The sequence below is a fragment of the Stegostoma tigrinum genome, chromosome 7 (genome assembly GCF_030684315.1).
Source record: "Stegostoma tigrinum isolate sSteTig4 chromosome 7, sSteTig4.hap1, whole genome shotgun sequence".
In the NCBI taxonomy this organism is placed as follows: Eukaryota; Metazoa; Chordata; class Chondrichthyes; order Orectolobiformes; family Stegostomatidae; genus Stegostoma; species Stegostoma tigrinum.
The window spans coordinates 89,447,294-89,474,628 of record NC_081360.1 but is presented as its reverse complement, the minus strand read 5'-3'; the positions used below and the strand labels follow the sequence as shown (position 1 = coordinate 89,474,628).

The 27,335-nt window shown below is 43.3% G+C and overlaps 1 protein-coding gene across 2 annotated transcripts in view; it reads left to right on the top strand.

Annotated features, from left to right (window-relative positions):
• Positions 1–27,335, top strand: part of epb41l5 (erythrocyte membrane protein band 4.1 like 5) — a 111,792-nt gene that overhangs the window by 66,889 nt on the left and 17,568 nt on the right. For both annotated transcript variants that reach the window (XM_048534021.2, XM_048534020.2), the window contains exons 3-13: positions 978–1,020; positions 3,604–3,682; positions 6,069–6,113; positions 8,706–8,758; positions 10,353–10,473; positions 10,664–10,751; positions 12,739–12,827; positions 14,027–14,096; positions 17,237–17,406; positions 20,996–21,102; positions 22,819–22,849. In XM_048534021.2, the coding sequence (XP_048389978.1) occupies positions 978–1,020; positions 3,604–3,682; positions 6,069–6,113; positions 8,706–8,758; positions 10,353–10,473; positions 10,664–10,751; positions 12,739–12,827; positions 14,027–14,096; positions 17,237–17,406; positions 20,996–21,102; positions 22,819–22,849 (896 nt within the window). The remainder of the gene's footprint in view (positions 1–977; positions 1,021–3,603; positions 3,683–6,068; positions 6,114–8,705; positions 8,759–10,352; positions 10,474–10,663; positions 10,752–12,738; positions 12,828–14,026; positions 14,097–17,236; positions 17,407–20,995; positions 21,103–22,818; positions 22,850–27,335) is intronic.

Below are 27,335 nucleotides of genomic sequence, written 5' to 3'. Positions count from 1 at the left end.
CCTTGATGAATAACTGACCAACTTTGACAAACTACTTTAAGTTCCCTGCCTTGGTTAACATTATGTACAAAGTTCTAAAACACTATCCCTGCCAGTACCTGTTTCTGGGATTGGCTGTGAGCATGTTTTTTCCCATAATTAAGGGAGCATTCTGGCAGAGGGAATTATCCTGCTCTTGTAGAGCCCATCACAATTCTCAGTTTCATCAAAAGATCGGAAAGCTTCATATTCCGTGCCGATTTAGATCTGCTTCATGTCAAACTCGATTCCTCTCTTTTGAATGTCAAGATGCTGTCCTTGAGCAGACAAACAACTTGAGAAGCTGAAACCAAAGCAGGCAAACCATCTTCCAGCTCCTCTCCCGTCATCACCGGAGACGCAGAGCCACTTGCCAGGCAAAAGCCAACCATCGCAGGTGCTGGAAAGAGGCAATAAAAGCATAAAATGCTGGAAACTCTCAGCAGGGCAGACAGCGCTTGTGTGGGAAGAGAGAGAAAAGCACTTGACCTTTTCAGGACAATCTCCTCCCTCTCAATATGAGAGCGGAGGTCTGAAGGGAGGGGATGTCTATCACTTAATTTTCTGAAAGTGTTTTGATGTTACTGCTGTGCCACTGACTCTCCTGCACTCTGTCAGAATTAAACAGACCGCCCCCAATCCCCTCACCCCCAGCATGATCTGTCTCCTATAGTTCAATGCCTTAGTCAGTTACGATGTGTTCTTAACAGCTATTTAAAACTGAGTAATTGTTTTTGGTATTCTGTATGCTTACTTTATAATCTGAAAATATCTTTGTAGTGGGAATGCATTGAATTGTTTCACTGCTATGTTCGTGAAGAAAAGCAAATTTGGTTTGGTACCAGGTCACTTGACGGCCGTTTATATTGGGAATGTAAGCCAGGATTGTTCACTGCTTTTACACAGTCTGCTAGCTGTTTCTGAACATAATTTATATCTGTCTATATTTTATGCTGCAGCATTGGTTGGACAACACCAAGAGCATCAGAAAGCAAGTGAAAAGTAAGTTTTTTTTTGCTTAAAGCTATTGCAACTGATTCATTCGCTTGAAGTATCATTTTAAGAGCGAGGGAATCTTGTGCCAGGGCCTGTCTTGTTCTGTGGTGCATCCAGGATGCTTCACAAGCGCCAGTGACCATGGAAGCTAGAATTATCTCTGATGTATTCGGACCCGAAGCTAAATGGTGGCTGAAGTCACTGTAAGACATGTGAGAAGGCTGGGTATTTTTGGGGGTGCATGGTGTTCAACTTGCAGCACAGAAGAAACCAATGGAATAGTGAGCAGGTGATTGTACAACCATGTTGGAAGGGGTAGGACTGTGCTGGAATTCTTTGGGAATGTAGCACTTTTGAACCAGTTTTGAGTACCAGATATCCTTGGGAGAGGGACTGGGAGTGCAGTCTAAAGCACGGTTGTGACAGTGTGGGGCAAATGAATTTAAGAGCAGAAAGTGTGGAAATGGAAGAGGGATTCATTATTAATGTTGTTGGAAAGTCATGTTTGCAATTATCAATGTGTCTCTGCCTGATGCCAGAGGTCACTGAGAGGACAAGAATGTTTCGAGGGGAGGGGCAAGGTAGAATGGTCAGAAGATATGGTTCATGCAGGGATGGGAAAGCCTTAATGTTCAGTCAGATACTGAGCTGTCAGGGAGAACATTACTAACTTTAAGGTTCTGCTTTTTAATCTCAATATTTAGCGCCTGTGTGCGGGTGTGTTAAGAAGATACACGGCTGGAGAATTGCTGCAAGAGCAAGGGGCATTTGGATTAATCTGGTGCCAGAGAGAGGGAAGAATGAGAGGCAGCCTTATTTAAACCATATGAGATGCTTTGGGACATGACTGGGTAGATGCAAAAAGGTTGTTTGCCTTGTGGAAAAGCCTAAGAACAAATCTCAGCATAAATGTCACATATGTAGGATAGAAATGAGAAGGAATTTCTTCTCTCTGAGGCTAGTGAATCTGTGATAAGCTTGTTGTTGAGGCTGGGATATTTAGCATATTCAAGATTGAGATAGGTATTTAATGAGTAAGGAAATCCAGGGTTATGACAAAAACGAATGAAAGGGGAATTGAGGATTATTTGATCAGCATGGTAGAACAGACTTGATAGGCTGAATGGCCTTGCTCTTCTCCTGTGACTTCTGGTCAGTTCAAGGTGGACAAGTTATACCTGTGTGGAGCTGGGACTACGTACTGTGGGGAGATAATAAGGTGTAGAGCTGGATGAACACAGCACGCCAAGCAACATCAGAGGAGCAAGAAGGCTAACCCTCGAGGGAAGGTTTCAGCCATGGGAACCAGGATGGAATGTTGGAGATGTGAAACAAGGTTCACAGAGAGCTTAGGAGGCAGTGATACTAAAGGATTGTCCAGAAATAAAAGGGACCAAGCGAAAGGTAAATTTGGATTTAGAGGGTATTTACTAAAGTGAATGATGTGGTAAAGTAGAGTTAGTGAAAACTGACACTAAGTCACTGTATTGAATGACCATAGTGTGTCAAAAAGTGAGACCAGACTTGAAGGCAAGCATTGGGAACTCCAGGACATTTCTGTAGGTACTCCTGAGGGATACTATAGACCAAACCATCCTCTGCTGCTTCACCAGTAAACTGGAAGAAAACGGTCAACAAGAGTTCACGAACACCAACCAGCCACCAAGAGACACAACCAGTTCTCACTGGTCTCAATGCACACAGACAAACAAGGACACAAATTCGACACATCCATAATACCACCAGTCAAACAAAAGACATGCCAGCAAGTTCCTGGAGGCCTGGCATTCCAACTGGAACTCCATCAACAAACACACTGAACTGGACCCAATATGCAAACCACTGAGAAACAGAACCGGAAGTGATGCCAACCACGCTGCAAACTGTGGCATACAAATAACAAGCAGAACAGAACACCAGTGCTTCACCGAGGCGCACTGACGATGTTACCTCGCAGGGTGACGAAACGTCTGCAATCGAACGCTTGGCGAGCAAGTCTATAACGTAATGCTTATGTATGTGTTTCACATCGGCTCATGCACATTTTAAGTAATCTTGAATGTAGCATTATGCATGAACCAGGGCAAAGGAACAGTGTAAGCAAATCTAATAATTTGGGAATTGAACCAGAAAGAACTTGAATGACAAATTTCCGATTCATTTGAATTTATGCACCAAATTTTTTTGAAAAAGTGAATGCAATTTGATGGCCCTTCCCAAATAACCAAATTGACCAAGAACCCTTGTGACCAGTTTTGAAGTTGGAGCTTGCTTCTGGTTATGTGATGTTGATGTGATTGCGGAAAAAGGCAAGTAAGTACTTTTTGTTGTGACTCACATTTTAAATTCCGCAATGTTCGATGCTGCTTCAGCTAGTTATGCAGGAGTTGTACAAAGGAAACTCGGAGACCTCCAGTGTGCAGAAAGGAATGGGTTGGTGAATGTTAATACTCCTATTCTGCTCTCCATTATGATGTTTTAGAGTGAATGGTTGCATTTTCTCCGATTTTGAAATAGCGCCCAGGAAATTGGATTATTTTTGTTGTGGTCTATATGCATAGTTGTTTATTTTTAGCATTCCCCTTGCAGTTGGTCCACCGTACTGCCTTCATTTGAGGGTGAAGTTTTACTCCTCTGAACCAAATAATCTTCGTGAAGAGTTAACAAGGTAAGGTGTGGCTTTGTTTTTGTGGCTTTTCCTTTGATGGTTGTATCTGATTTAAAGGACTTTTGGTATGACGTCGCAGCAGTTGTCAAATATTTATTTGCTTCTCTTCCTTTTTGTAGAGGCATAAATTCTGTCAGTTGACTTACAAACTGTTGAGTGGTCATTACTTCTGTTGTATCCAGTGTTCTGAAAGCATTGGAGTGGAACAGTCTTCGCTGCCAAGGCAAACTCACTCAGATTCCTACTTTGCTAATAGTTGGCTACTGATTGGCAATAGAAATCCTTGTATCCATTTTCTCCCCCTTTTTCCAACCTTTGATAAAAGTAGGAACCCTCATGGTCAACTTGCCTTAGGTTGCCCATGAGCACAAAGCAGGGACAGTCAGGTTTGAGATTTGAATGATTTGTCTGTTTCAGCCAATTAGAAGCTGAGAGTCTTCTGATCCCTTGCGGGATCTATTTCAATTCTGGCTGACTCCTGTTGTATACTAACTGGTAACAGGAGTATTGTCAAATAAAGTTTGACATAGGAACCGGGACAGTGCACAGTATTGCAACATCTATTGCCTATTTGCAGAACTGCCTTCAGGAAATTATGGGAATGATAATCGGTTCCTTTAAGTTCTAGCAGGTTCATTCCCAGAGGGAGGTGTGTGTTCAATCTGGAAATGGCAATTCCCCCACAGTGTGTATGCAAGAGTGTTCAGTGCTAGTTACAGTTCAGTGCCTCTTAACAAGTACACAAGCTGAAAGTTGTTGGCTTGCCAAGGCTCAGCATAGAACAAACACAAATCTCCATGTAATAACAAAACTTGGGAGAGATAATGAAATGGTAACATTATTGGTATTCACCGTATTTTTTCCCCCGGTAAATATCTGACCCTGACAATATGATTCAAAAACAAAGTTGCTGGAAAAGCTCAGCTGATCTGGCAGCATCTGTGGATGAGAAAGCATTTAACGTTTCGGGTCCAGTGACCCTTCCTCAGAACCTGACAATGTGATGCTTCATTCACCAGTGGGAAAGATTTCCAAGGACAAAGAAAGTGCTTGTAATGCTCTTTTTGGCTGTTTTGCAACATGTGAAGTCCAAGATGGCTGTGACGGACTCTCACCAAGAAGCTGTTGGGGTTAGACCCCTTTTCACTGGAACCAATTTAATTGAGCAGCAGCAGTAGAATGGATTTCACTTGGCCTCTGTTAGTCTGGGATTGAGATGGGCCTGGGTGAGAATGCAAGGCATAATCATCCAGGAATCTTGCCTTGATTGCTATTCACTGGCAGGTCAGCACACATATGTGTCTGGTCCAGATGAGAATTAGGCTCTGCTGTGCAGCTGTAGATGATAGGACTTTGTGCTTTGTTCTAAAGTAGTGAAGGAGGAGGGAGAGACTGATATTAATTTCTCGTGGATTGGTATCCCGGCACAAGCCAATGTCTTCAGGTGAAGTGAGGACAGTATTGAGGGGTGGGAGTGGAGGGGAGGAAATGATATGTTGGAAGAGTAAATATGCCTGATTGCAGCCCTCATCCAAATGGGTGGAGGTGACTTCAGATTGTTGCAGCTGCTTTTTAACAATGCGGTTTGTTTTTAGCTAGATGTGGTTTGAACCCCCCGACTACTTTTCTGTTTTCTGCTGACCCTCTGATCATGTTTGTTTGCCTGTATACATCTGCTATTGTAGCTGTAATGAAATACAGTCTGAATAGTCTGCTTTTAGTCCTGGAGGTAATTGGAATTAGGCCATGAAATGGATTGGTTGACTGTAGTAACCTGGCCCGGTTTTGGATTGCTAGTTTCCATGACCTTTCTGTCTGCTTCTGTGCCCCACGTGACATCAAGATTGTCACACGCTGACCTTTGATAAAGCTGCCTTCAGTCATGTGACCAAACCACCGTGACATTGAGTTGAAGCAGTAAAGGACTTGTTGTGTTGTTTTTAAAGGCGCTTCTGGGATTTTCTTTTCCCCTCTGATTGTCTCAGAGCAAATCTGTTTGTAGTTTCTCATTTTGTAGGGTCACTTTTTTTTTATTGCAGGTTGCATTTAGAATGGTTCCCTAAACACTTGGCATGGGTTAAGCATGCTGCTTGTCAGTTTGTCTTACATTTGTAGTCTGTGCAGAAGGAGGCCGTTGAGTCTATCCTCTCTATGGTAGTTCTTTGAAAGAATAATCCAACTAGGCACCTGGTCCTTGTAGGCCTACAGTTCTCTCACTACATGCATTTAACTATTTTCCTTTTTGGGATTTAATATTGGATCTGCTTCCTCCATCCTCAGGCAAAAGTGCCATTCTAATTATAACTGCTACGTTTTATATGGTGAAAAAATGACCTTCCAGTGGGTTTGCTTTAAGTTTTGACTCTGTCTCCTTGTCAATCTACAGGTACTTATTTGTACTACAATTGAAGCAGGACATCCTGAGTGGCAAGTAAGTGTCATTTAGTATTTACGCCATAGAAGTCTACAGCACAGAGAAAAAAAACATTTAGCCCATCCTTCCTGCGCCAGTCAAAATCAAGCATCTAACCATTACTTTGTACTGAGGATGTTTGAAACTACAAGGATTACATTGTCTGTTTTAATACATATGTAATGTTATTTGCTTAGAACAGACCCACTCTCCTCAACTTCTCCTCATAATGTAGTCCCTCCATATGCGGTATCAGCCGAGTGAACCTACTGTGGACTGACGCCAATGCCAGTATATCTCCCCTTAGATAAGAGGCCCAAAGCTGTTCACCGTATTCCAGTGCCTTTGGAAAATTTTAGCAAAACCTTTCTACTTTTGTACTGCCTTCCCTTTCGAGGTATTCTGTTTGCCTTCCCCTATGCTTGCTGAGCTTGGATGTTAGCATTTTGCCATTCACGACAAGGACCTCCAAATCCCTCGGCCCTGTAGCTTCCTGCAGTATTTAAATAATATTCAGCCCCTCCACTTTTTGCCGAAGTGCATAATCTCACATTACATCCCATCTGACAAATCTTTGCCTGCTTGCTTAACCTGTCTACATCCCTCTTTGTGTCATGCTCACCACTTGCCAACTCACTTACCTTTGTGTCACGCAGAAACTTTGAGAGTGTATGTTCACCTTCTGCATCCAATCCGGTGATATATATTGTAAATAATCATGGCCCCGGCATGATTCCTGTTAATATGCAAATAGGAGAAATGTTTTTAAACTTGAAAAAGTTCAGAAAAGATTTACGATGATATTGCCAGGGTTGGATGCTTGAGCTCTGGGGAGAGGCTGAATAGCTTGGGGCTATTTTTCCTGGAGTGTCAGAGGAAATGGTGGAGGCTGATACACATCCTGATGCTTTTTAAAATGTTGTAATTGTATCAATAGGAAGGGTTTGGAGGGATAGAACATAGAACATAGAAAAGTACAGCACAGTACAGGCCCTTCGGCCCACGATGTTGTGCTGTGGAATAATCCTAATCCAAAAATAAAATAACCTAACCTACATTCCCCTCAATTCACTGCTGCCCATGTGCATGTCCAGCAGTCGCTTAAATGTCACTAATGACTCTGCTTCCACAACTACCACTAGCAAAGTATTCCATGCGCGCACAACTCTCTGGGTGAAGAACCTCCCTCTGACGTCTCCTCTATACCTTCCTCCTAACACCTTAAAACTATGACCCCTCGTGGCAGTCAATCCTGCCCTGGGGAAAAGTCTCTGGCTAAATGGCCAAATGCTGGCAAATGGGACTGGATTAATTTAGGATATCTGGTTGGTATAGATGAATTGACCAGAGGGTCTACATCCAAACTGTATACCACTATGACTCTCTAAGAAGCAATGAGACTTTTGAAACTCTTGTATAAGAACACCTAGGTGCCTCTGTACTTTGGAATTCTACAGTTGTTCTCCGTTTAAGTGATAATCTCCATTTTTTCATTCTCCCAGTCAAAGTGACCTATTTCATATTGAACTGTTACATTTCTTTTGGTGCAGGTGCTGTTGGGTTGGGAGATCTAGATTTTTAGAGCAGGAATGAAGACAGAATTGGGATTTCTCTTGTAATACTCAAGAGGGTAATGACATTGTTGTTCTCATCTGAGAGCTTCTGGAAGATGCGATTTGTTCAGGAAGAATAAAAAAGTGGAATATATTTAAATGGAGAGAATATAGAGTAGCGTTGTACAAGGGGTATTCTTGTATGTGAAATGCAAAACATCAGTATGTCAGTGCAGCAAGTAATGGGAAGGCAAATGTGATATTCACACTTTTATTAGGTATCTTAAGAGTATAGATACTCAGAAGATTTTCCCTCGGGAGCTTCACAAGCTAGAAGTCAAATTTAAAAATAAAAAGTTGTAATTTAAGATGGTGAGGAGAAATGTCTTCTGTTTGAACATTGTGTTCGGAATGTGCTTCTGCAGAGAACAGTGAATACTGAATCAATGTATGTATTCAGGACTGAATTGGACACATGTTAGATTAACAAAGGTGTGATTTACTTAGAGATTATGGAGACCAGACAGGAGAGTGGAGCCATCGTCCTGTTGAATGATAGAGTGGGCTTGAGGGATTCTGCTGTTGTAAAACAAATACACTGGTACCATTCATTCCTCCAAATACTGCTTAAATACTTCAAAGAAAAACAGTTCAACATTTAAGACATTCATGCTGAGTATTGGTACCATGATATATAACCAAAAACAGAGTAAAGTACACTTCAAAACCTGAACCAGCGTGTTTTAACAACTTCATTTCAAGTCTTTCATGCGTGAATCCCATTAGCTTATCCATGCAATCTGTTCACTTTGAAGTAAAGGAACTTTTCACAGGTTAACTTGACCTTCTGTGCAGGAAAATGGTTAACTTTTCACTTGCTGCCTTTCTTGAAACCAAACAGTGATTGGAATTGCATTTGGATGGTGAACTGTGGGCACAGAATCAAATCAAATCAAATCACATCACCCTCTGGCATTGTGCCACTTAATGTCTTGAGTAGAACTTAATTTTGCGTTTATTATTGAAAAATAAACTCGTTTCTTTTTCACCTATCCAGGTTAGAATGCCCTTTTGACACATCAGTCCAGCTGTCAGCCTATGCCATTCAGGGTGAGCTATTATATTTTCTGATTATTTTGCTTTTGCGTTAGGGTTAAAATGCCACATGTATACTTTCAAATGAAGCTTAGACTGGATTGAACCTTATTTCCCTGCCTTGGTTCTGCTCTGATGATACCCAATGGTAAGATGATCCTCAGAAAGACTCTGGGGATGATGTCTGATAAGCACAACACTGGGGTGTTTTGTCTTTCACTTCAAAAGCAGGAAATGGCGAACATGGTGTCTTGGAGTGACTGATGGGGCAACAAGCTGGTATCTTGTTCTCAAGCTTCTGGCAGCTATAACTTTCTCATGTTGTATGAATTGAGAGATTTCTTGTAGTACCGTCCAAACATACCCATTTGTTCCAGAGGTGGCTCATTTGGAGCAGAAATCGGTCATGTGCTGACTTGCCTCCAAAGCTTTATAACCAAGGTCAGGGCGCCCATGAGATGACATAGAACATAGAACATTACAGCGCAGTACAGGCCCTTGTGTTTTTCTAGCAGTACCCAGGAATTATTTGGAAGCTTTCGAATTACTGGGATTTCTCTGTACAGTGAATTTTGTCAAAAAGCATTGAACTGATCTTGATCTATCTTTTTAAAAAAAAAATTGTTTTTGTGGTGTTACTGTCAAGACCTGTAGAAATTAATCAAAACTCCTCAGACAGAACCTTCCAAACACACGACCACTTCCATCTAGAAGGACAAGGACAGCAAATGTGTGAGAATACTCACACCAGCATGTTCCTCTCCAAGCCACTCCCCTTCCTGACTTGGAAATATGTTACGGATCCTTCACTGTCGCTAGGTCAAAGTCCTGGAATTCCCTCCCTCGTGGCATTGTGGGTCAACCCATAGCAGCTGAACTGCAGCGGCTCAAGAAGGCAGCTCACCACCAGATTCTCAAGGGCAGCTAGGGACAAGCAATAAATCCTGAATAAGCAAGCAACACCTGAGTCCCACAAATGAATAAAAAAAACCCTCTGATTAATGACTGTTGTTTAATGTTCCTCCTTAGCTTCCCCAAGGACAACTGCTTGTAGCCTGCTACCTTAAACAGCTGGCCAAGGCGCTTCACAGTTTTGCCAGGTGGGGAATTTTCTGATGAAGGGTCTAGGCCCGAAACGTCAACTTTCCTGCTTGGCCTGCTGTGGTTATCCAGCTCTACACCTTGTTATCTTGGGGATTGTTGAACTTTGACCTGCCAGCAATCATAGAATCCCGACAGTATGGAAACAGGCCCTTCAGCCCAACAAGTCCACACTGACCCTCAGAGCATCCCAATCAATGAAGCTTGAATCAGCTTGATGAACAGGCCTCCATGTCTTAAGTTTACTTGGGTGTCACTAAGGCCACTGGACAAGCTAGTGACATGGTATTGCCAATGTCCACTCTGTGCTCACTTGGGCTTTTTCCTTACCCTTCCTGGTAATCTGACTTTGGAGTGTCATTGTGAGTTCTTCAGATCAAATAGCAAATGTGTTTCTTATGAATGGGGTAGATAATTGAGAAGGATTGAGGTAGGGATATTCTGTAGTTCAAGACCTTCATTTTATCACTTAAATCTAACTCCTTTTTCCTGGTTTATTTGATTACAGCTGAAGTGGGTGACTGCGATCCCTTGGAGCATGGTCCAGACTTTGTGTCAGAGTTCAGATTTGTGCCAAACCAGACTGAAGAAATGGAACTCGCCATCTTTGAGAAATGGAAAGAATGCAGGTCGAATATCTCCTTCTTTTCCTGGGTGTAGACGGGTATGGGCTTTTTAGGCTAAATGGCCTTTTCTGTGCTTACAGGCTTGTTGTAACTCCAAGCGGGTGCCTTGCAGTGCTTTGAATTAAGAATGCTTTACAGCACTCGGTATAATTATGGGCAGGAGCATTTTACTAGAAATTATCTCTCCTTACAGGGGTCAGTCACCATCTCAAGCGGAAACAAACTATCTCAATAAAGCCAAATGGCTGGAGATGTATGGAGTGGACATGCACAAGGTCAAAGTAAGTGAGTTCTGAAGAAAAAAAAGTCACTGGGTCCAAAGCCTTAACTCTGCTTTCTCTCCTCAGAGGCTGTCAGAGTTTCTCTCTGATTTTATTAGGTCACAGTAAGGACTGGATGAATTTAGAAAGTTGAATGATGCTGCTGTCATGGTTTTGTTCTCTGCTTCTCAGAGTTTAAACTAGATTGGATGTGAATGAGATCCAAACAGTGCTTGAGATATGCAAAGGGTCAGGGAGCATCTGTGAAAGGAGAAACCAAGTTCAGTGATTGGTTTTACCGCACTGATGCGGGGCAGATAAGGGAGTGAGTGTGAGCGGTTATCTCTGATAACAAAGTGTGAAGCTGGATGAACACAGCAGGCCAAGCAGCATCTCAGGAGCACGAAAGCTGACATTTTGGGCCTAGACCCTTCTTCAGAGAGGGGGATGGGGAGAGGGTTCTGAAATAAATAGGGAGAGAGGGGGATGCGGACCGAAGATGGAGAGAAAAGAAGATAGGTGGAGAGGACAGTATGGGTGGGGAGGTAGGGAGCGGATAGGTCGGTCCAGGGAGGACGGAGCGGTTATCTCTGGGTGGGTGCCCCAGTGAACAGATTGGGGGAGGCTCTTTTAACCTGTTTAGTTTAGCATCTGTCTGCACCCCTCCCACCTCTTCGGGATTGCTATGAGTCACAGCAGCCCCAAGCCAGCCTGTCTCTTAACTGCCCTGCCCAGCCCTGAGTGTAACTTGGGCCGGGCACTGCAAGGCTGGAGGCAGAGCTGTAATATCAGGGAACAGGTCTGACTCCCAAGTCCCTCTTTTGAGGTGAAAATCCAACTCGTGGTTCACAAACCTTTTCAACATAACTGTATTCTAGAATTTTCTGTTTACATTTCAGACTTCCAGAAACTGCAGTTTTTTTTGTCTTAACTAAATGGAATTGTTTCTGGAAGATTTTTTTTTGCTGATTCAAATAAAAGAGAAATGAAATTTTATGCTCGTCAAGGTAAGACGAGTAGAATGGTACATTTCCTCCTAATTTGGGCAGATGCAATTCATTGAGATTTATTTCATGTTGGTTTAAATTGCTATAAAGGAGGACACAGAAATATGCCTTTTACACTAAAACTAATCATTGAATCCAAGCGTTCCTGCACCTGGATTGTTCTTCCACTTTAAAAATGCTCCATTAATTCAAATTATTGTCCTAATTGTACATTTCTGCTCTATTTCAATAATCATTCATCCACGTGTTGCTGTCACTCAGTTTCTATCACCTCTTGCCTTCAGCCTTCAGCCTTCATGTTTCTAAGTGGTGATGGCCCCATTTCATTCCCTCACTCCTTGATGTGCATTCTGAAATCCAACCACCCCTACATAAGGAAAGTAACAAAAAAAGTTTCCTGCCTTTGCTTAAATTGGCTGTTCCTTGCTCAGCTCCAACAATGCAGGGATGTTCCTGGAATTTTCAGCTCTAGCTAGTCAGAAGCTTCCCTCCTGCTGCATCATCCAGATCAAGGCTGTTTGTGTCGGAGATCAGCCAGCGTTTACCTGCAAGGGGTCATTGCAACTGAGCTTGGTCCTGCCTCCACCCACAAATGTGTGTTTTTGCAGCAAGGGTCCCACAGTGGATTTTGGAAATGGGCCCAACTTTCCCAGCTCTGCTGCACTTCCGAGCGGAGCAAATAAAACACCACAGTCAAAACTGCACATGCTGGGAATCCCAATTGAGAGACAGTGACATTCAAGTGGGATATGACTCTTCAGAAACTTTAATTTTGTCTCCAGAGGTGGTGAGTTTCTCCAGCATTTTCTGTTTTTATCATTATTAATCAAGATTGAGTTTCTACATTCCTGAAGTTTAATCCAAGTTTAATTTTGGGTGGAGAGTTAGAATGTTTTTTAATTAACCTTTTCAGAGGTATTGTTCCATTTTTGATTAGACTTTTTGCACATAGACACTGACTTCCATTTCTTTGTAATTTTGAATCCTGTTTGCTCAATTAGGGAAGAGATGAAAATGAGTACAGCCTGGGCCTGACCCCAACAGGAGTCCTGGTATTTGAAGGTGAAACAAAGATTGGACTCTTTTTCTGGTGAGTTCGACCTTCCAGCTATAATGCATCTAAACTGAAGATTGCTGCAGAAGCAGGGATCACAGGCAAGGATGTGGGTTAGGCTATTCAGCACTGAGATCAGGCAAAGTTTCAAAAGCCAGAAAGTGGTGAGCCTGTGGAATTCTCTGCCACAGAAAGCAGTCAATGCCAAAATATTGTATGTTTTCAAAAAGGAAAAGAAATGTGTTTCTTAGGGCTAAAGGAATCAAAGAGTATGGAGCTGAAGTGAAAACAAGGTATCAAGTTGGATGATCAACCATGATCATTGTTGAAAGGCAGAGCAGGCTCGAAAGACCGAATGGCCTATTCTTGCTCCCATTTTGTACGTATCTGTGAGGATATGGGCCTACTTTTTTGAAGAAAGCATTTGGCAGGTCAAGGAATACTATTGCTTTGAAGGTCACCTGTTAGTATTTTTTTTACAGTTTATTCACAGCATGTGGATATTTATTACCCATCCCTAATAACTCCCGTCTGTGTAAAGGGTTAACCGTATTGCTGTGGATCTGGAGTCACGTGTAGGGCCAAACCAGATAAAGATGGCAGTTTTCTTGCCCAAAAGACACTTGTGAACCAAATAGGTGTTTACAACTGACCATGGATTCATAGTCATCATTAGACTCTTAATCCCAGATTTTCATTGAATTCAAATTCCACCACGCCAGGATTCAAACCCAGATCCTCCAATCGTAACCTGGTCTCTTGATTAACAGCCTAGTGATAATACCACTAAGCCTTTGCCAAAATTTAATTTCTCAAGTTGAAGCCAGCAACAGTGCGCAGTTTGGAGATTGAACCATAACCATGGCATTGTTAGCACCATGCTGTAACTACCTGAGCTAACTAGCCATCGCATATAATTGGCTTTCCAATAAGTCAGCCATTTGGTTGGAGTGTTGCAATGCAATTGAGACCTTCAATTGTATTTGCTGCAGTGATTGGGCTGGTATTCTAAACATACATGTCAGTTCTATATGGTGTATGTTGGCTTAGTCAGTACTATATTTAAGAAAGATCATGGCTCCAGAGATTGCTGCAGGAGCAATAAGTAAGTGACAAAAATAGATATATTAGAAAAGTTACAAACTGTTGTGCTTGAATCTGAAGGGGGAGACATCCTGCTGCTTAAATTATTTTGGTGTTGTATTTGGTTCATATTTTATTCTCCTTATTTTCAGGCCAAAGATCATCAAACTGGAATTTAAGAAAAGCAAGCTAACTCTTGTAGTAGTGGAAGATGATGAGCAGGTAAGGCAGAGTTTTAGTGTTGATTATCTCTATCAAGCCAGGACTTGCTCACAGCACATTGTGTAGATTAGGGGTGGTGGTTTGGGCAGGACTTTCCTTCAGGGTATTAGACTCAAGTGAGATAGGAACCTGAGACCAACAGTTACTTGGCTGTGTTCCCCCCACTCCGGTTTGGCCAATAAATCAGAGGGTTGGTTTGATGGCAAATGGGTTGGTGGACATTGCAATAGCCCATAGGACAATAAGCCTATTAAGTCTGCTCCACTGTCACATTGGAGATTACACCTGATCTTCTGCAGAGATTACCTGGTGTCATGGTGTCGATTAGAGGATGAGCCTGTTGTCAACCTCCTGCCCTATTGAACATCTTGGTCCAAGATATCTTTCCAACACCTATCACACAGTGGCAGATCCTGATTTATTTATTCATATTCATTCCTGTACTTTATCATTAGCTTCACTTTGCCTTGGACTGCATGTGTTGTCTGTGGGGTTTCCTTTAAACCTGAAGTGGTCCAGTGTGAATTGGGATATTCACCTTTTCTGGTCTAAGTAGAAGAGTCGTATTGAGTAAAAAATATGAAGACTATTGTAACTGTGGGTCACATCTGAACAAGTGGGACTTGCACCCAAATCTTCAGGCTCCGAGGCAGGGACATTACCACGGTGCTGAAAGAGCCCCTGATCATGTCCCCATTCATTAATCCAACAGAATAGCAGATTGTTTAGAAATATATACAACAGCATAACTCTTCAACTACAGCAAAGGCTGCTGTTGGGGCCAGATAAATTTTTAGGAACTGCAAAAGCTTGAAGAATTTGTGTCCCGCTATACTAATGCAGCCCTTTAATTGCTTTTGCACCTTCATCTTTCACTTGCATTCTAATTGTTGCTGCTCCTCGAGTCCACCCCTTTAATACTTGTGCCTGATTACAGTTGACACACTTCCATTTGAATCTCTCAATGGGCATAGTGTCTGTCTAAGTTATGCCAGCCGCGGAAATTCTACATTCTTCTGCATCCTTTCAAAGAATAGTTTGATTCTCTCTCTCTCTCTCTCTCTCTCTCTCTCTCTCTCTCTCTCTCTCTCTCTCTTTCTCTTTTTTATTTTTTCTTAGTCCTTTCTTTCTTACTTCCTTTCCATGTTTTTGTTCTCTGTTTCTGTCTCTGTGTGTGTGTCTCTCTCTCTCTTCCCCCCCCCCCATGTCTCATTGTGTGTCTCACTGTCTGTGCCTCTCCCTGACCCTCGCGCTCTCTCATGCTCACTCTCTCTCTGTCACACGCTTTCTCTCTCTCTTTGTCACACACTCGTGCTCTCTCTCTGTCTCTCTCTCTCTGTTGCATGCTCGCTCCCTCCCTGTCTGTCGTGCGCACGCTCCCTCCCTCTTTGTCCCGCGTGCGAGCACGTTCCCTCCCTCTTTGTCCCGCATGCGCGCATGTTCCCTCCCTCTCTGTCCCGCGCACACACGCCCTCGCTCTCTTGCTCGCTGTTGCACTTTCTGGCGCGTTCTCGCCCTCTCGCTCTTGCTCTCTTTCTCTTTCTCTTTGACGCACACTCGTGCTCCCTCTTTCTCTCTCTCTCTCTCTCTCTCTCTCTCTCTCTCTCTCTCTCTCTCTCTCTCTGCCGCTCACGCCCTCGCTCTCAATCTGAGGAAGTGTCACGGGACCCAAGACGTTAACTCTGATTTTTTTCCTTCACAGATGCTGCCAGACCTGCTGAGCTTTTCCAGCAAATTCTGATTTTGTTCCAGTTACTACTCACGGCAATGGAAGCTCAAAATTATAAACCTCCTTGGTGGTATATGCTCCAGATTTTAATGAAAGGCTGGGCTGTATGCTTTAAGTAAACATGTGGAATTATTCCAACTGAGTGTACGAATTGGCCTCTCACTAATGGCTAGGTACTGCCTGCCTGTGGCTCACACGCTGGTGAATATTCATTTCCTCGATTCTTACAAGAAAGTTGGCCACTTGAGTGAGCTATTGCAAGGTGGCAATTGCCCAGGAGCTGGTGCCTTCTGGTAAAGACATGAGCATGAAATGTGTGATTATCTAGAACCTGATCACTGTAATTAGGCAGTTAAGAGAGGCTTCAATCTTAGCAATCATTAAGCACTTGTAGCATTAGCACATGCAATTGCAGCCCAACTACACACTCCTTAAAAATAGGCAGAAAATCTGCCAAGAAAGAAAAATAAGTTGATAGAAAAAGCCAACAAAGAGCACACTCGGTCCTGGGGAAGCCCAGAGTATTTCTGTGGCCTTGGTAACGAGATGGTGGGTGGAGGGTAGTGAGGACTGGGTTTGGGAGGTCTTTGGTCAGGGACGGGTAGGGCAAGAGGGCTTGAGAGGGTTAGGGGGCAAAGAGGATTTTATAATGCTTAGGATGTTTCTGAGGGTGGTGGGGGCTGCTGTCGGATAGACACAGAGGATTGTGGGTGGCACTTTGAGCCACCATTACCCCAGAGGTTCTCCAAATGGAGCTCTCCCACAGCACCACCACCACAGGCAAAATTGTGGCCCCTGCCCGGGGTGGGATGGGGCCATTAGTTAGTGTCTTGAAGGCTTTAATTAACCTCAGGACGAATGGGCTACTACTCCTACAATGGCTCCCGGTCAGGGTAAGCAGTGGGCAGGTTACAGGCTGGATACGAACGCCCCACTTTAACCTTACAGTCAGGGGAGCATAACATTCAGCCTGTAGTCTCTGGCCACTTGCCATGATCTGGTGTAAATTATCGTCCTTCATGGAAAAGTCTGGAATGTGAATGGGGAGGCAATGGCCAAGCAGTATTATTGTTAGATTGTTGATCCAGAGACCCCAGATAATTGCCTGGGGACCACAGTTTGAATCCTGCCATGGCAGGTGGTGGAAATTGAATTCAGTAAAAATCTAGAATGCGTGTGAGGAAAACTTGGGACTTCCTGGAACTGCATAGCGCAGAGCAGCATTTTTCCCCCCCATTTGGAACAGTGAGGGGATGGTAACTATGGTAAAACAAAAAGAAATCACTTTTGGAATGCCCTACTGCCTGGTAAGCTAAGAAATCGTACGTGACATCGGTTCTGAAAGGAAACAGCACAAAACCCAGTGAGACCTGCAGACAATGACTTTAACATGACATTTTTCCCTCACTAGGGGAAGGAACAAGAGCACACCTTTGTATTCCGACTGGATCACCCGAAGGCTTGCAAACACCTCTGGAAGTGTGCTGTGGAACACCATGCATTTTTCCGACTTCGGGGACCTGTCCAGAAGAAGTCCAACCAGATAGCCTTTGTGCGGATGGGCTCTCGGTTTAGATACAGGTAATGAGGCCAGAGACCAACAGACCTGTTAAATTACCTGACAATGTTTGCAGAAGGGTTCAAGAATCTATGAAGGTGAATGGTGGGTGGAGTTAAAAAGGAGACTTATTGAAGATGTGTTACCATTGAGAAATTGGATGTGGATTGGGGCCTGATCTTGGAATAATAAAGGGATGTGACTGTTAGTTTAATAGAGTGTATACCTTTTCAATGCAAGTTATCAACTGGGATTTCCTGAAGGATAAAACAAATTCAGTTCATGTTGTGGGTATTGCATACATTTATAAGACAAAGCTCTGCTGGTCTGCGCCAGTGTCTATGATTCAAATGAGCCTCTTCGCAACTTGCCTTTTCTTACCATATAAATATAACTTGTCCTTCCTGTTTCCCTCATGTACTTATCCAGCCTCCCTTCAAATGTATCTGTACTGTTAACCTGAACCACTCAATGGCAAGTACAACTTTTCAGGTAAAGGCGTTTTTGCCCACTTGACAAAATAAATTTGTTAGTGACCCCTGCTTCAGACTCTCCCACAAGTGGACGCAACTTCTTTACCTCCAGCCTATTAAATCCCTGTTGTAATGTTGAAGAATTCACAGAATCTCAGAGTTGGTACAGTGCAGAAGGTGACTGTTCAGTCCATCATATCTGTACCTGCTGTCTGACTAAGCATTATTCCGATTCCCCTGACTGCACTGTGTAGCTCTGCATGTTCTTCCTTTTCAAGTAACAGCCTCCCCTGCTTTTGAAAGCCTCGATTCAACCACATTGTCTCAGACGGTGCATTCCAGACCTTAAGCGCTGCCCCTGTGAAGAAGTTACCTTCTCACATTGCTTTTCTTTCATTTGTCAATCACATTAGATCTGTGCCAGCTCATTCTCAAGCCTTGAACGGCAGGAAGAATTTTTCGTTATCAGCTATGTCCAGACCCCTCAGTACTCCCTATCAGACCACTCCTCAGTCTTTTCTCGACTGGAGAATCGAGCTAAACCTATTCAGTCTTTAGCAATGGTTATAATTTTCTGATTCTGGTATCATCCTTGAAAGCCTACTTTGCAAATTGAAATTAATGTTATTTGCTAGAATACACCAGCAAATGTTCCTGGTTGGTAGGTGCAGGTTCACTAGTCATGTCCTGAAATTGGGATTCCCAGTGAATGTGGGATTAGGTTTTGCACAGACTGGACTTCAAACCTTGAGTGGCTGACTGCAAGTTACTCAGTAGGTCCCTCCCCATCAAGGAGGAAAATTTCAGGGAGATATGTGTGGAAAGTTCTTTACACAGAGGGCGGTGGGTGCCTGGAACACGTTGCCAGCAGAGGTGGTAGACACAGACACGTTAGCGTCTTTTAAGATGTATCTGGACAGGTACATGGATGGGCAGGGAGCAAATGGACACAGACCCTTAGAAAATAGATGACAGGTTAGACAGAGGATCTCGATCGGCGCAGGCTTGGAGGGCCGAAGGGCCTGTTCCTGTGCTGTAATTTTCTTTGTTGTTTGTTCTTTGCATATTTGTCATTGGAAGTTCATGACACTCACAAAACAACAGGCAGCTTATAGCAAGAGCCTGTTTTAGTTGTGATCATTGACCTTTATCTTGTCCATCCATGTTGACTCTGTAAATCCTTTCTCAGTCACTGTTCTGCATCATGTGTCAAGCGCATCCCCTCAGTTGGTGGGAGGGCCTTTTACGGGAAGCTGCTGAATATGCTGTCCTTGACCAGCAGTCATTCATTTCTCAAGCAATAAATGAGCACCTTCTGCTTGATTGTCTTTATCGACGCAACAATCCCCAAAAAATGCAGATTACACTTTTTAGAGCCCTCTTTTTGAGTCAAAACTAATTGTAAAATTGTTGAACAAACTCTGAAGGGGTATAGGTTAGACTGCAATTCTTATGTCTGGATGAAGCAGTTTTTTTTCAAGGTAATGATGTGAGGAGGCCCAGGCAATCCTCTTGGAACCCCACTTTTTCGCCATTTTGTATTGTGTCCCCTTCATTCGCATGGCACATTGATAAACTACACGTGGAACAAGAATCTAAATGGTGTGGCGTAGGGTGGAGAAGGCGTTAGCTTCATTTTATTTCCTTTGTTCTGTAATGAGACAGTGAACATCATTGGAGCATTGGTTTCCTGGAGAGGTTATTAGGGCAATGATTTTCAGGAAGGATTGAACAAACTGAGTTGTTATTGTTTGGAAAAGAGGAAGTTGCACAGTGTCTTAATAAAGGCCTTAAAGAGAGCAATGTTTGATTTAAAAAAAATAGATAAAAAAATGTGTCTGCTGGTGGTGACTAAAATCACAATCCAGAATATAAGATAGTCAATAATAAATTCAGCGTGGAATTCAAAGAGATTTCTTTTGCCAAAAATTGTTTAAGATGTGGAATTCACTGCCAGAAGGAATAATTAAAGTGTTTAGCAGAGTTGCATTTAAGGGGAATATAGATGAATGCATGCGAGAGAGAAACAAATAGGAAGGATATGCTGATTTAATTAGAGGGGAAGAGTTTTAAAGAGACTCGTGGCGAATGTGAAAGCTAATACAGATTAACTGGCCTGCAGTGCAGTATAACATGGTGTTTGAGTGAGTATTTCAAACCATATGTATGGCTATAATATGATTGGGTAGTTTGTCAGTGCAGATGGAACATTCATTGCACTACTATGTGTTCACACTTCTCTATGTCAACTCTAGAATAGCTGCACTAGAGTTTAATCCACATTGTTTTATAGTTGTCTTGTAATGTACGGCACTATTTAATTCAGATTGTGTTTTTTTTCTAAAATTAATCGGAGCTAAATGTTTCTGAGTTAAATTGTAAGGAAGCAAATCCCTTTAAGAAAAGTGATGAAATATAACAATGTTCAGTCCTGTAGAGACATGACCCCTTAGATCGTATTTTTATAAATATTTTGATGACATCCTTTTCTTACCAAACAACCAACGTTTTTCTTACCTTTTTTTTGCAAATTTAATTGCCTCTCATTCTTCTCTCTTTTTCATTTTTTTGGCGGTTTTGACTCCAGTTGGAGTACAGTTCTACGTGCACTCTTTTCACCTCTAGTGCTAAGCCCGAGTGACTCATCAATGGATATATGACTGGGTAATTCATCCGTGGAATGAACGGATGAGAAGTAAAATTAACCCTGATACCAGTGCCACCTACTGTCCAAACACACATTGTCTTCATGTTTTCTCTCTAATTGAACATTGTCTAAGTGACAGCACAGATCAGAGATTGAAAGTGCATTGGCCTAAAGAGCTAAGAGATCTTTATCGACCTTTCATTTACTTGAGGCCAGTTCTTGAGGCTTTATGACTCAGCATGTCTGGTTGTGCCAACCACAAATTGGGCAGTGCTAGTGGATTTCTAAGATCCCTTCGAGTTTAACATGTGTTTTGACAAAAAAAAGCGCCAAAATGGGATTTTTCTGCTTGGATTGCCTCTGCCAGTAGCTGGATGGATTGACGTGCTTACAGCTGAACGACTCCAGTTATCGGAAGCAATCACACGTTTTTGTACTTGTGCCCCACTCTGACAATTTCAGGGATTAATTTCTGAAGTGATTGCTTTCCAGTGGCAGAACGGAATACCAAACCACCAAAATCAGTAAACCACGACGTCAAGTGTCTTTTGAGCGGCGGCCTAGCAGACGCTACTCGAGAAGATCAACACAGCAGAGAGGTAATTATATGACTGTTGAAGTGGGCACCTGAGTGAAGGGAGACCTAGAGATGGCTTCTAGTTAATTAATTGTCTCCTAGTGAAATCACCTAGCAAACAGGGCATCCAAAATCCTGGCAGGGATCAAGCCCTCAGGCCAATTTAATGAGAAGCAAAGTTGGAGTGTTCCTTACGCTTAAGCAATGGAAATATATTCAGGAGATGACTGATCAATCACACCTAGTGTCTCCATTATGTGCAAGGTGACAAAATATTTAACATGAGAACGTAAGAACAGGCAGTTCAGCCCCTCAAGCCTGCTCCCCCATTTGATACGATCATGTCTGATCTCATCTTAACCTCAACTGCACTTTCCTTCCTAGTCTTCGTAACACTGCAACCGATCGCTAATTAATAATCTGTCTATCTCCTACTTAAAATGTACCCAGTGTCCTAGCATTCACTGCACACTGGGTGGTGAATTCCATGTGTTCATGACCCTTTGCGAGAAGTAATTCTTCCTCTGTTTTATGTCTGCCACCCCTTCACCTAAAACTGTGACCTCTCGGTTTAGATTTTCCAGTGTGAGGAAACATCCTTCCATTTTGTCAGTCCCCATTAGCGTCTTCCAGACCTCATTCGATCTCCTCTCATTCTTCTAACCTCCAGAGTATAGACTTAAACTGCTCAGCCTCTTTCTATAAAATTATCCCCTCGTCTCTGAAATGAATTTTAGCGAATCTCCTCTGAACTGCCTCTAATACACACCAGGTGCGGTCTCACTAATGCCTTTATACAGTTACAACAACATTTCCCTACTTTTATTCCTTCAGCAAAAAAATTGCCCAGATTCTGTTTGTCTCCCTTTATGACCTGCTGTATCTGCAAACTACTTTCTAACTAGGATTGTCTTAGAAAGGCCTCGTAGATAGGAGGAACATCTCTAAATTGGGCAGCAGGCCTCTGTGCTACTTTAATAGGTTCTTGCAGTATAGGAGGTGGCATTCAGACTGTTGGGCTCGTACTAGTTCTTTGATAGTCCTATCCATTTGGATTCACGCCGTGCTCTTTCTCCATAGTGAAACAATGTTTCCCTTCAAAGTCACTGTAGAATATGCTTCCGCTACCTTTTCAGGCAGTGCATTCCAGATCATGATCTTTCGCTATTTGTCTCACACCAGTTCTGCTGTCCTACACTCCCAGGACGCACACTTTCTGCTGTCCTTCAGGTTATTGATGCTCATCCCTTGCAAGTTCAGACTGGGGCCCCTGTGAGTGGGATCGGCATTTATAAAGAAAGAGTCTCCCACACAGAAAATAGTTAACTTACATGGTAACAATCTCTCGAGATTTTTTAAATTAGTTTTGTGTATGTATAACTTAGTGGTTGACTATTGTAGTGTTGCAAGATGACGTATTGGGTAAGTATAAAAATCGTTGACCTTAAACACCATATGAGAAGGCATTTACGTCAGGGATGCTGGAAACAAATGGGTTGAAAATATCTCCTATTGTAAGTCAGATGTTTGTTGGTGTTTGCAAGGAGTGAGTGGACATATTTCACCATTATTTTAAACTCTGTGGGCTATGGTTTGAACGGAATACACAGTGATATAATTATATTAGTTTCAAACTGACTTTGGATTGCTTTATATATTTTTCTACTGCACCAACATAATGTATTAAATACTACCGTTGCTAGAATGCTACTGATTACTGTTACTTGCAATCTTGCAGCGAATCCTTTCAACAGAAACTTGGAACCGAGGTAAGTGAATGTCTTTCTGACTTCAAAGCAAGAGGTGACTGACAGTCACCAACCAGGTAGTGTCTGTTCAGAAGATTTTAATTCATTGTTTTGTGGACCACATGGAAAATCTATAAATCAAGAGCAAAATGCTGCAAACGTTGGAAATCTGAAATAAAACCACAAAATGCTGGAAATATCCTGCCGGTCCGGCAGCTACTGTGTATTCCCAAGATTTTCCTGTTTTTTACCACAGGACAAGAGTATAGTTTTGTAGTACTTTTAACAGTCTGTGATGTTCAATATGATACAAATAAAATTATTGCTTTGCTGTATGGTATGAATAAAAATTACGTAGATATAACTGTTGCTCACGATATATGCCTAAGCATTGGCTGTAAATGTTAGGCTGTACATGATAGCGAAGTCTGGTTCTGTTCATAGCAAACTCACGGGTGCACACGCCAACATATGTAGGATCGGTTCAGAATTGTAACCAGTGAGAATGTGCTGATACCCACAAACAGTCATTTTGAGTCCAATATACCAACGCCAATTCCACTGCCCTTACTTAGTGTTATCCCAGCAACAACAATTTTCACTTATATGTTACCTTTGACAAAGTAAAGTGTCACAAGATGCTTCCGAGGAGTTTTATCAAGCAAAATTTGATACCAAGCCGTATAAGTTAATATTGGGGCAAGCAAACTTAAGTCTGGGCTCAAGAGGTAGGATTCAAGGAATTAAAAAAACGTTTTAAAGAAGAAAAGCGAGATGAAGTTCCCAGAGATGAGGGCCTTGGGAGCTGAAGTCATCCCCAATGGAGATGTGATTAAAAATGTAGATTCTTAAGTGGATAGAATTTGAAAAATTGTCATTACCTTGAAGGCCACTGTGGTACAGAGAAGTGAGGTTGGAGAGGGATTTAAAAACCAGGGTGATAATTTTAAAATTGAGACATTTGAAGACTGCAGGCCAATGTAGGTGAGTGAACGTGAATCCTGGGTGAATAGCACTTTGTGCAAAATTGAAAATCATGCTCTCTGTTTCTTATGACTCCATATGTAGGGAGGAGAATAAGAGGGCACCCAGCAGTGGTGGTCGCTATCAGAATAGTCGGTCTTAGTGGACTTGAAAGTATTGATGAGGAGTTCAGCAGAAGATGAGTTGAATCAAGGCCAGAGTCAGGGTAGAATTACAGAGGTGGGAGTGGGCAGTCAAGGTGATGAAGTAGATAGGTGCAGATTGAAATGGCATTTTGCTAACAGGTTTGAATCCACCAGAGTGTAAATAACTTTGTATTTTCTAGTGTGTTTCCTGATTCTGTGGCTTTTCTGAAGCATGAAAAATTGGTTTTATCTGAAGAGAAGAACTTTATTTGACTGTCTGAGAGTTTATATTACTTCAAATCATTGTGCACTCCATACTAATTAGCCTTCCACCCCAACCTTCAGTTCACCTGGGCCATCTCCGGGCCATCTCCAGCACATCCCTCACCTTCCTGGACCTCTCAGTCTCCATCTCAGGCAACCAGCTTGTAACTGATGTCCATTTCAAGCCCACCGACTCCCACAGCTACCTAGAATACACCTCCTCCCACCCACCCTCCTGCAAAAATTCCGTCCCCTATTCCCAATTCCTCCACCTCCGCCGCATCTGCTCCCACGACAAGACATTCCACTCCCGCACATCCCAGATGTCCAAGTTCTTCAAGGACCGCAACTTTCCCCCCCACAGTGATCGAGAACGCCCTTGACCGCGTCTCCCGCATTTCCTGCAACACATCCCTCACACCCCGCCCCTGCCACAGCCGCCCAAAGAGGATCCCCCTCGTTCTCACACACCACCCCACCAACCTCTGGATACAACGCATCATCCTCTGACACTTCCACCATCTACAATCCGACCCCACCACCCAAGACATTTTTCCATCCCCACCCCTGTCTGCTTTCCGGAGAAACCGTGACTCCCTTGTTCGCTCCACACTGCCCTCCAACCCCACCACACCCGGCACCTTCCCCTGCAACCGCAGGAAATGCTACACTTGCCCCCACACCTCCTCCCTCACCCCTATTCCAGGCCCCAAGATGACATTTCACATTAATCAGAGGTTCACCTGCACATCTGCCAATGTGGTATACTGCATCCACTGTACCCGGTGTGGCTGCCTCTACATTGGGGAAACCAAGCGGAGGCTTGGAGACCGCTTTGCAGAACACCTCCGCTCAGTCCGCAACAAACAACTGCACCTCCCAGTCGCAAACCATTTCCACTCCCCCTCCCATTCTTTAGATGACATGTCCATCATGGGCCTCCTGCAGTGCCACAATGATGCCACCCGAAGGTTGCAGGAACAGCAACTCATATTCCGCCTGGGAACCCTGCAGCCTAATGGTATCAATGTGGACTTCACCAGTTTCAAAATCTCCCCTTCCCCCACCGCATCCCAAACCAGCCCGGTTCGTCCCCTCCCCCCACTGCACCACACAACCAGCCCAGCTCTTCCCCTCCACCCACTGCATCCCAAAACCAGTCCAACCTGTCTCTGCCTCCCTAACCTGTTCTTCCTCTCACCCATCCCTTCCTCCCACCCCAAGCCGCACCCCCATCTACCTACTAACCTCATCCCACCTCCTTGACCTGTCCGTCTTCCCTGGACTGACCTATCCCCTCCCTACCTCCCCACCTATACTCTCTCCACCTATCTTCTTTTCTCTCCATCTTCGGTCCGCCTCCCCCTCTCTCCCTATTTATTCCAGAACCCTCACCCCACCCCCCTCTCTGATGAAGGGTCTAGGCCCGAAACGTCAGCTTTTGTGCTCCTGAGATGCTGCTTGGCCTGCTGTGTTCATCCAGCTTCACATTTTATTATCTTGGATTCTCCAGCATCTGCAGTTCCCATTATCTCTGATACTAATTAGCCTTGCTGGCTTTCACACCTCGCAGTTCGTATGGAACTAATATTATAGTGATTCAAAAGGACCTTCTAATCCTCTTGTATATTCCCTTTTCCGCTTGCTGTCCTGTGCTGTAGATTCTGTTAACGTATGTGTTGTTTAGGACAAGCTGGAGTACAGTATGCAGTTCTGGTTAATGCACTGTTGGAATGATGCGTTTGCCCAGGAAGTGGTACAAAAATGATTCATCAGGATGCTGCTTGGGATGGAGCATTTCAGTGATGACTAGAGGCTGGATAAGTTTGGCTTGTTTTCTCTGGAGCAGAGAAGGTCGAGGGGGCACCTGATTGAGGTATACATGATTATGAGGGGCTTGGGCAGGTTGGTTCGAAAGCAACTGTTTCCCTTAATTGAAGGGTCAATAGCAAGGGGTGTTTTTTTTTAAAAGTAAAAGGAATGAGGTTTAGAGGGGATTTCAGGAAATGTTGTTTCACCCAAAAGATCGTGGGTGTCTTGAAAGTAATGCCTGGGAGATTAGTACTTGGATGAGCACTTGAAGTGTGATAACATTGAAGGCTTTGGGACTAGTGCGGGCCGTGATGTACTTTGGGTAGCTTGGGACTCGTTGGGCCAAGGTGCCTTTTCTATACTGTATAATTCAATGAAGGTAAATGGTATGGTGCTGTGGTGTCATTGGGCTTGTTTGAACCTCTTGCAAGACATCTTGTGCCACTGTTAATCTAGAAAATTCCATGCCTCTTGAAACTAATCTTTTATTTTCTCTAGTTTGCCTGTGGAGGAGGACAAACCTCTCCTCCTCCTGCTGAATGCAATTTGTTCTCATTTATCACAGTGCTGTAGTAATTCCTCCTGCTTGGTGCTCAGATTGTCGTTGCTGTTGTGTTGCTTTTAAAGGGGCCTCCTGTCCTGACATGACCAGACACAACTAGAAGGGGATGTGAATTCATAACAAGCTGTTTGAAATTAGACTCCCAAAGATTTATACTTTCCTCTTCTGAAGTCTAGTGAGTAGCCCCTGTGCAAGGGTGGTAAGATTGTGTGCAACATGAGTACAATGTCATAAGGTGTAAAGCTAGTCAGGACCATGGGTGAAATAAAACCTAGAAGTGCCGCTGGGGATCTGAAACAAATAGAAACAGAAAGCACTGGAGAAATGGAGCAGAGCTGGCTGCATCGGCAGAGGGAGAATAGAGTTTAACGTTTCAAGTCCAGTGATCCTTCGAAGCAACTAGAAATAGTGGAACTCATGCTGATGTCAGAGGGTGAGGCGGGGGGAGGAAAGTGAGGTGAGAGGGACCTCAGAGAGAGAGAGAGGAGAAGGGGCAGGCAGACAAAGGGCTTGTTGATAGTAGGACAGGGAAGTAGAGAAGTTAGATAAGTATGAATGGGAACAATGAGTAGTTGAAAATGAGTTGGCTGTACTGAAAACAACCCACTTTAAGACAGGCCCTGTGATTATGGCGGTAAGGTAATAGATAAGGAACAGGATGTTCATGCTCTGCAATTGTTGAACCCAATGTTGAGTCCTAAAGACTGTGGGGTGCCTGAGCAGAAGAGGGGTTATTCTTCTGAAATGTGGTAGGAAATGA